The 10,119-nt window shown below is 48.5% G+C and overlaps 1 protein-coding gene across 1 annotated transcript; it reads right to left on the bottom strand.

Annotated features, from left to right (window-relative positions):
- Nucleotides 1-757: 757 nt before the first annotated feature.
- Nucleotides 758-9,814, bottom strand: LOC112397975 (zinc finger protein 548-like). Its single transcript, XM_024742325.1, is given in 5 exon segments — nucleotides 758-1,448; nucleotides 1,451-2,974; nucleotides 4,501-4,627; nucleotides 5,413-5,530; nucleotides 9,593-9,814. Coding segments are annotated over 4 exon segments (1,848 nt in total). The 5' UTR covers nucleotides 5,500-5,530; nucleotides 9,593-9,814; the 3' UTR covers nucleotides 758-1,338.
- Nucleotides 9,815-10,119: the final 305 nt, after the last annotated feature.

The raw sequence follows: 10,119 nt of genomic DNA, 5'->3' as shown, positions 1-10,119 counted from the left end.
AGTGGCTAATGGAAACTCCATTAAGTAATGGACATGTTCATTACTGTGACCTATCTTTGTTGTTGTTGCGGTACGCGGACCTCTCACTGTTGTGGCCTCTTTCGTTGCAGAGCACAGGCTCCAGACGCGCAGGCTCAGAGGCCATGGCTCACGGGCCTAGCCGCTCTGCGGCATGTGGGATCTTCCCGGACCAGGGCACGAACCCGTGTCCCCTGCATCGGCAGGCGGACTCTCAACCACTGCGCCACCAGGGAAGCCCTCATGACTTTGGTGATAGTCCCATTGTGCAGATGTGAAAATACATTTTACAATTTTAATATGAAATTGAGTATGTCAGTACCTCAATAAAGCTGTTAATAAATATTCCATATAAAATCTGGATCTCCTCTTTCTCTAAATAGCATCATATCAGGCAAATCTGTATTGACCATCAGAACCCTTCCCCATGACTTAGGTCAATTCTGATTCCTTCTCAAAACAGAAGAAAATGCTGACAAGTGCTTCAACATGGGGAAATTGTGCTAAGCTAAATAAGCCAGTTGCAAAGAGGTGAAAACTGTATGATTATACTTGTATAAAGCATCCAGAGTAATCAAATTAATCGACTGAGTGTAAAAAAGAGGTTGCCAGGTGAGGTAGGGAAGGAGTAGAAAGAGACGTTGTTTAAGAGGCATAGAGTTTCATTTCTGCAAGATGAAAAAAATTCTGGAGATTAGATGTGAATTTTTAAACACACTACACCCAACAATTTAAAAGGTAAAGGGTAAACTTTGTTACATATATTTTACCACAATCAAAGAAAAAAAATAGTTCTCAGGGACAGATTAGAGCAGACATTTTGCTAAAGTCTTTTCACATTTGCAATACTCTCTCTGGTGTGAACTTTTTGGTGCTGAATGAGGTGGGAGTTTTGGCTGAACATATGCCCATATTTGCTGCACTTAGACCTTTCTCCATTGTGAAATAGATGTTTAATGGAGTTGGAGTTTCACCTGAAGACTTCCATTCACTGTACTTAGAAGGCCTTCGTCTGGTGTGAACTCGATGTCTAACGAGTGGGGAGCTGTACCAAAACAACTTTCCATGCTCACTGTACTCAGAAGGCCCACTCCAACATAACTCATGAGGTACTTCTCCAGTGTTAGGAGTAGTACATAATTTACCATAACCTCTGCACTTGTAAGGTCTTTTGTTTTTTAATTGAAGTATAGTTGATTTACAATGTTTCAGGTGTACAGCAAAGTGATTTAGTTTATATATATATTATATATATATAATTCTTTTCCAAATTCTTTTCCATTATAAGTTATTACAAGATACTGAATATAATTCCCTGTACTATACAGTAGGCCCTTTCATAAGGCCTTTACCACTGTGAATTCTCTGCTTCATGAGGTTGGAGTTGTATCTAATGAATTCCCCACATTCACAGCACTCATATTGTCTTCAGTGTGGATTTTCTGGTGATGAACAAGGTGGGACTTCCTAATGAAGGCTTTCTGACATCTACTGCACTCATAAGGCCTTTCTCCAGTATGGATTTTCTGATGCTCAACAAGTATATGCTTGTGGCTAAAGGCTTTCCCACACTCTCTGCACTCATAAGGCCTCTCGCCTGTGTGATTTCTCCAATGTTTAATGAGGTTGGAGTTGTATCGAAAGAATTTCCCACATTCGCTGCACTCGAAAGGCCTCTCTCCACTGTGAACTCTCTTATGTCTAATGAGTCTGCAGTGGTACCTAAACGCCTTCCCACATTCACTGCACTCGTAAGGCCTTTCTCCAGTGTGATTTTGCCAATGTTTAATGAGTTTGGACTTGGACCTAAAGTATTCCCCACACAAGCTGCACTCATAAGGCCTTTCTACAGTATGAACTCTTTGATGTCTAATGAGGGTGGATGTGTACCTAAAGAATTTCCCACATTCAGTGCACTCATAAGGCCTTTCTCCAGTGTGAACTCTCTGGTGTTTAATGAGTGTGGAATTATACCTAAAATATTTCCCACATTCATTACACTTATAAGGCCTTTCTGAAGTATGAACTCTCTGATGTCTCATGAATGTGGAGCTGTACCTGAAAAATTTCCCACATTCGCTGCACTTATAAGGTCGTTCTCCACTGTGAACTCTCCCATGCCTTACCAGTCTATAGTTGTACCTAAAGAATTTTCCACATTCTCTGCACTCATAAGGCCTTTCTCCATTGTGTTTTCTCTGATGTTTCATGAAGTTGGCATTGTACTTGAAGAATTCCCCACATTTGCTGCACTCATAAGGGCTCAATCCAGTGTGAACTCTCTGATGACTAATGAGTGTGGAGTTGTACCTAAAGCATTTCCCACATTCACTGCACTGAAAAGGCCTTTCTCCAGTATGGATTCTCTGGTGCTGAACAAGGTGAAACTTTCTAATGAAGGCCATCCCACATTTGCTGCAGTCATAAGGCCTTACACCAGTGTGGATTTTCTGGTGCTCAACAAGGATCTGTTTTTGACGGAAGGCTTTCCCACACTGAGTGCACCTGTAATCACTCTGCCCACTATCAAAAGCTTCCCCACACTCAGTGTCCCTGTGTGGCTTCCCCACATTGTGAGGGGTCGGCTGCTTCAGAAGGCCTATGCTGCCTGGGAAGTCCTTTCTGTCTCTGCTGCATGTCAAGGTCCTCTCTGCCGAGTGAATGTTGCTATTGGTAAGAAATGAAGGCTGCCCCTCATCCCTTCTGGAAAGTTTGTCTCTAATCTGCTCCTTCTGGTGCTGGAAAAGGTTTGCCCCACAAATATACAGCCCTTCATCAGGGTACATTCCGTCATGCTCAGGTAGGTGCAAGTGGTCTTTGGACAGTGGGTCACACATCTCATAGGGCTGGGCCTTCTTGGTGGATGGATCTGGCTTTGGAGTCCCAACCTCTGACATCCCTACAGAAACACTTTGCTCAGAAGGTGCCTCCTCATCCTGTGCTCCATGCCAACAACCTGTAAGCAGAGAAATGCCGGTGAAGTGCATGATTATTTTGGTAGAAGGGGCAGCCCCATCAGAAATGACACACCGAAGACTAAAGCCAGAGAGAGGAAGGTCTGCTGTGCAGAGATGGGCCTGCATAGCTCCCATGATGAGAGAGCCCTGACAATAGGCAAGGACTGAAGGATGAGTTACTGTCTCAGTCCATTTCGGATGCTATGACAAAATACCACAGACTGGCTGGCTTATAAAACCAGAAAGTTATTTCTCACACTTCTGGAGACTTGAACCCACAGATCAGCCTGTACTCTCCTGGGTTGCAGACTTCTCATAGTGTCCTCACATGCTGGAAGGAGCTAGGAGGCTCTGTGGGGTCCCTTTCATAAAGGCACAAATCTCATTCATGAGGGCTCTTCCCGCATGACCTAATCACCCCAAAGGCCCCATCTCCTAATACTGTCACCTTAGGCATGGGGTTTTCAACATATGGAACATGGGGGAACACAAACATTCACACCAGAGCAGGGAGGAGAGGCAGGCCTCCAAGTCAACATGGCCATGGCTACTGGTGACAGGTGAGCACTGTGTCGAAGGTTGTGCCCAGATCTAGAAATACTTGATACAAAAGAAATGCTAAAGTTCAAGGACTATATAAGGATACGTGCAGACCTCACGATATCTTACATATAGGTCAAATGTTGAACATTGCAAAGGGAGCAATGAAACAGAACATGTGACAAGTGAGAGTCACAAAAGTGTGGTTGGAGTGTGACAGAAGAAATAAGAGTGGGGAAGAAATGAGGTGTGGCACTGATCCAAGCATCAATCAATAGTGAACACAGGACAGGTTCCGAGCTCTGACATCACACCCTTTCCCAGGACCTCACACCAAGCCCGGGTACTTCTGAGTGTCTCCTGCCATTGATGTAGTAGTGACCACGCTAGACTAGCAGGTACCCAGAGTCCTCCCCATTGCTGCAGGTGAGCATTGATGTGGCACCCGAAAGAGGTTAGTCTTACGTGAAAGACAGAAAAAGAAGGGGCCAGCACATGTAGACAGAGATCCAACACAGGGCTTTCGGCATTCTAAAATTATAAGAACTTCACAGGGGAGACTGTAGTAACAATCAGTGGTTCCCCAAATTAGTAATTAGGTTGGTGCTAAAATTCCTGGCACAGAAGGCCCTAAGAAATGTCAGCAAGAGGGAGGGGTAAGGCCTGGCACAACAAGAGTCCAAGCATCTAGACTGAGGACCCAACCAAGAACAGGCCAAGTCTGAAGGGGTCTCAGACAGAATCTAGATTTCTGACTCCTGAGCCCTATCTTGGAAGGACTCGGAGTATTAGGGATGGGGCTCCCTGCGAAGAAAAATGACACTGTACACACAGTCCAGCCCCGGCACCAACAACACATATGCCAGGAAACCAGGAAAGGAAGCAGTACCAGTGGTCTCAAGTGTGGGGAGTACAGAGCTGCCCCCTGGGAAAAGGGAAAGCACAGAGCACAGCTCAGGGCACTGGCTGAGCTTGTGGACCTTACCTAGGGAGGTCACAAGTGCAAAGTTCTCCGTCATCACAGCATGGTACAAGTGTCTCTGAGCTTCATCAAGGAGGACCCACTCCTCCTGGGAGAAATACACAGCCACGTCCTCAAAGACCACACGGTCCTGCCAAAATTGGAAGAGTTTGGTTCATGGACAGCTTCTTGTTTTAACTATATTTTTGTGGATTCTGTATTTATCTATTTGCCATCCATTAATTACAGGGCTAAACTAATGGCCAAATTTGTTTACATCTCCCTTGCAATCCAGAGCCCATACTCTCAACCAACTCCTTAACTAACTCTCACGAACCAGGTCAGTATTTCCCCTGCCCTAAAGCAGCCCAGGGCCAGGTAACAGACAGCTAGGGACAGTTCCCATACCCCAGGTACACAGAATTATACAAACTAGTCACCCATAAACTTTTCATCCAATCCTCCCTGCATTTCCCTCAAAAGTCTATTAAAGGTGCTGACCTTTGGTGTCCCTTAGCTTGTGCTCACGCCTCCTGACCGAATCTGGTGCTTCTAGAGGTAGCCCTGTTACATAGTGTACCTCCTCCTCTTGGGAAATATAAGTAATAAAACTGTCTTTTAATGTCATTGGCCTCTCTGTATCACGACTCACTCGTCTCCACTAGTTAAAATCCTGTGGGTGCAATCACTGATGCACTTCCCTTTCCTTTTCCAGGACCTTCAGCCCTCCCCCTACACATCCATTCCTGCTCATCCATCCCTCCTCCCACACGTCCCACCATGGAATTTGGACCTGCATGCAGGGCCCTACCCCTCTCCTGCCACACAGTTTCCCTGGGGTTCCCCAGGTGTTGACCCTCAGACACATTCAGACTCGTCCCTGTCCTCAAGCGCCCAGTGCCAGGGCCAGGACCAACCATTCACACTCCTCCTTACCTGCATCTCACTCGTTGGACTGCACCTTCTTCGTGACTCTAACCCTTCCACAGTGACAGTTCCACAGACAGCCCCAGCCCACACCATAGGCACTTCCTTCACCTCCTTACAGGGTACTCTGCACATGGAATCCAGGCAGTGAATGGAAATGCATCCAGCATTCATCTCAGCCCAGTCCTGCCCCTGAACACCAAAGTCCCCTGGGGCCAGGGCCTGCCCCAAGCCCTTCTTAGAAGGTCTCACCACCTGGCCCTGTTTTTTCCTTCCTCCCCAGCCACCCTTTTTATGTGAGACCTCATGTCCCCTTAGCCCTCTCCTTCTTCCGTGTTGCACAGACTGTCCCATAAGCAGTCAGCACGTTCTCTCCTCACATGAAGCCCAGGTACACCGACCTCCCCACCCACACTGTCACTGCACCCTAAGTCTAGCGACTTTCCTAGCTGATCCCATTTCCTCCCTCAACATCCATCTCATGTCCGCTCTGGCCTCAGAAGACTCTCACACCTACATCCCGCTGTCATGCACAGACAAGGACACTCTGCTCCCTCATCTGTCTTCGTGATGTGCATCACCACCAGCCAGGTACCCAACCCACAGACTTAGTCCTGAGGCCCTTCACTCTCACTCCTTGTCCTCTAATGGCATCACCACCATAAACTAGAAATGATGCCGCCTAAATCTTACCTTCGGCTTCATCTTAGTCCACACAGCCACTCTGTTGTGGCTGTCTCCATCCTGAATCCGTCCTCTGAACTCCAGCCCTCTGTGTAAAAGTGCCCACTCAACACCTCCCCTTGGGTGTCTCTGGAACATTTGTGACGTGGACAAAAACGGACTCTCATTCCACCTGAAAATTCCTCCTAAAGCTGACTTTGCCCATTTTAGTTGATGAGGCATCCATCCTTCCTAACAAGTCCAGAAACATGAAGTCATCCCCAATTCTTCCTATCAGCCCACTTCCTTGAGTCCCTCACTCTCCATTACATAAAATATGGACAGTACAATACTGTAAATCATCTATACTTCAATTAAAAATATACTGATACATTTAAAAAAATAAATAAAACACGGGCAGCTCTAGTTCAAAACACATCCAGAAAACAACCACTCCCTACTTCCATAACCACCACTCGGATGTAGCCACCACCAACATTTACCTAGATGACTGCAGAAATTCCTCTCAGGTCTCCCTACCTTCACTCACACCGTTGTCTGTCTTTTATTCTACAGCCAGAGGGAATCTGTTAAAACATGAGTCATAGCACCTTCCTCCTCTGCTTCAAACCTTCCGTACCTCCCATCAACCTGAGATGAGAGAACCAGGACCTCAGGCTATCATTCAAGGCCTGATACCTGTGAACCCCTATCCCAGCTCCCCATTCCCACCAGATATAACAGAGACCTGCAGTTCTCTGAACATTCCACCTCAGTATCACCTGCAACTGTCTGAACATTCAGAATCCTGAATGTAGTCAGGACTCTCTGCCATATCTTACCCCATCAGTTGTCAGAAATGGAACTATTCTATATAACCTGGGACTAAATATAGGATCCTGGACCTGGTGAAAGCACAGGGTCTACAGAGACAAGAGACAAAAAAGGGATAGAAGTCCTGGGACACTACCATTCCCTGAGGGCATACAGATCAGGATGATAAAACTATCAGGGTGATAATTGGGATGGGTGAGAGGTGGGACCCCTCCATTCACCTGTACAGGGTCCATAAGCATTTCTGCCACTGCCATGGGACCCTGGGGGAAGGAAGCCATGTGAAATGGGTAACAGTGGCAGGATCCTACAGCAGAGCTGGACCACCACTTCTGCCCTACCCTGGTGTAATTAGATCTCAGCCTGAGAGTCTAAGCTCAGTTCCTCACAAAACAGTATTGTCTCTTACTAGCTGAGTGACACTGGAGAAGGGTTAAACCTCCCTGAGCCTCAGGGAAAAGAAAAAGTTTATGAAGATTAAGAATGCTTCCAACCTCACAGGGGTCATATTGTTATCTAACGTAAGGAGTACATACCATGTGTCAGCTATGACTGACCATAGGAACAACGGTTTTGTATATATTTTCAGTGCAACTGAAGTGATAGAGTTTTGAAAACTGGGGTCTTTATTTTTACTGCTTTTTTAAGATCTCAGAGGATGTCATATATAAAACTTGGCATTGTTAAGCAAATACCTAGAGGTAAATCAATGCCAAGCCAATTACAAAGTGTTTGCATAAATTTAACTGAGTGAACAGGCTCATTTCTAATTACCTATGTGTATGTATTTAGAGGAATATTGATTAATTAGTGTTTAATTTTCATACATTCTTTTTGCGGTACGTGGGCCTCTCACTGTTGTGGCCTCTCCCGTTGCGGACGCGCAGGCTCAGCGGCCATGGCTCACAGGCCTAGCCGCTCCACGGCATGTGGGATCTTCCCAGACCGGGGCGTGAACCCGTGTCCCCTGCATCGGCAGGCAGCTTCTCAACCACTGCGTCACCAGGGAAGCCCTCATACATTCTTAAGTTAATAAGTTGTAGCAAGGGGCTGAGCAGGCAGGTCAGCTATTAGTTCATTCAGCAACCAGGCCTACCCATTAAATAATCCTCAAAAGGGAGCAGTGGATCATCCCTCTTGCCCTGAGGGTTGGAGGTGAGCTGGCAGTGCCCTCGTCTAGGACCCACTGGCTGCACCACTCTGGCTTACCTTCCCCTTGCTCCATCAGGATTGGCCCTGAGGATCAGTAGAGCCTGCAAGTGGAGAACCCACACCAGCACACACTGCAGGCTCCACAGAAGTGACGCTCCTTACCCCATCCAGGCCTCCCTTCCTACAGACACAGGCCAGAAGCCCTCCTATGTCAGGTCTGCTCTTTTCTGAAGGGAGCACCAGGGATGTCAGCACCCAGCCCTCATGTCCTCCCCTCAAGCTCTCGCTCCTCCCTCACCACAGGGCCCATCTCATGTAACAATCTTAAGCCTCCCTGGTGACACAGTGGTTGAGAATCTGCCTGCCAATGCAGGAGACACGGCTTTGAGCCCTGGTCCGGGAAGATCCCACATGTCGCGGAGCAACTAGGCCTGTACGCCACAACTACAGAGCCCGCGCTCTAGAGCCTGCGAGCCACAACTACTGAGCCCACGTGATGCAACTACTGAAGCCCGTGCACCCTAGAGCCCATGCTCCGCAAGAAGAGAAGCCACTGCAATTAGAAGCCCACGCACCACAACGAAGAGTAGCCCCTGCTCACCGCAACTAGAGAAAGAAAGCCCGCGTGAAGCAACAAAGACTCAATGCAGCCAAAAATAAAAACAAACAAACAAACAAAAAAAACAATCTTAAGCCTCCCTCCTCAATCTGATCCCCAGGCCATGCCCTGGTCCAGTCCACACCCTCCATGCCTTTGATATTTCCAACCCTGTCCCCTTCCTCTACTTCCAGACTTTATGTTCACCTCCACATATGGTATCTCCATTTGGTGACATCTCCAACTTGATACATGTCAGGATCAACATGTCCAAATACAACTCATGATCTTCCCCCTGAACCTGCTCCTCGCGCTGACTTCCTCATCTCCCCACTATCAGATGTTCAGGCAAAAAAATTTGGATGGTACTTCATTCCCTACTTTTGCTTACAACCGTATTTTATGCAGCAGGAAATCCCATTTCCTCCAAGTTTGAGATTTCTCCAGAATCTCATCCCATCTCTCAATGTCGCACTACCTTCCTGGCCCAGCCCCTGCCATAATTCTCCTGGGGTCTATCGCGGTGGTCTCCTCAGCAGTCTCCCTGCCTCCATTCGCATCCTATTCTCCCAATTTTTAACTTCTAACTCTGAACACGGTTCTCCCATCCCCAATCCCTTCACAACCTTCCATGAATTCTACCTGCTCAGGTTGCCGTTTCAGGTGAGACACCTCGTCCCCCTCTGTCCCCGACAAAAGCGACCCCAGGTTTCCCCAATGCTTCCAACTCCGTAGCACCTGCAATCCGTGCACCGGCGGCCCCGAGGGTACTCTCTCCCTCACCCCAGTCCACTGGTGGAAAAGGGACCCCTCCCAAGGCCGCCCTCTGTTCTGGACTCTGGGGCTGACCGGCAAGGAATTGAGCGGACCCACCTCCTTCCGGATTTGGGACTCGGAGGCGGGGGTCGGGCCGGGTGGGGGCTCGGGAGACGCAGCACCCACCTGAGCCGGCCTCATCAGGGCCGCCTCGGTCACCGGCCGGTGGGAAGAACGGAGCCGGGAGAGGCGGCGAGCGGGTCGGGAACTAGGGCACCACCGTCAACTACGGGCGCAGGGGACCTCACAGCCGCCTCTGGGCAGCGGGACCAACTTCTCTCCTCCCACTCTTCGCTCCGTCACCTCGGTGCCCACCAAGCGACGCCGACACCCTGAACCGGTGAACAGCCCGACAACCACCCAAACACTACCAGAGACAACGCCGGAAGTCCCGCCCCTAGGCGATGAGCACGCACGTATGCGACCCCCCCCCCTAAGCTTTCATTGGCTCAGTCACCGCCGCTTTCGCACCGTAGCTGCTTCTGGGTAATGTAGTTTCCGCTGCCACCACTTCTGTCTATGATCTGAGCAGAACTCACTCCCTAAGTGGCTGGTAGTGGCTTTGAGACTCCTTCAAGGGCACTGAGAAGCGGAGTTCCCAGTCTCCAACGGTGGGCGGGGCGTCCCCTGATGTTAAAGGGGACGCACCCAGA

Source organism: Neophocaena asiaeorientalis, unplaced genomic scaffold (genome assembly GCF_003031525.2).
Source record: "Neophocaena asiaeorientalis asiaeorientalis breed wild unplaced genomic scaffold, Neophocaena_asiaeorientalis_V1.1 scaffold582, whole genome shotgun sequence".
NCBI classification, from domain to species: Eukaryota; Metazoa; Chordata; class Mammalia; order Artiodactyla; family Phocoenidae; genus Neophocaena; species Neophocaena asiaeorientalis.
This window is presented reverse-complemented; position numbering and strand designations above follow the sequence as displayed.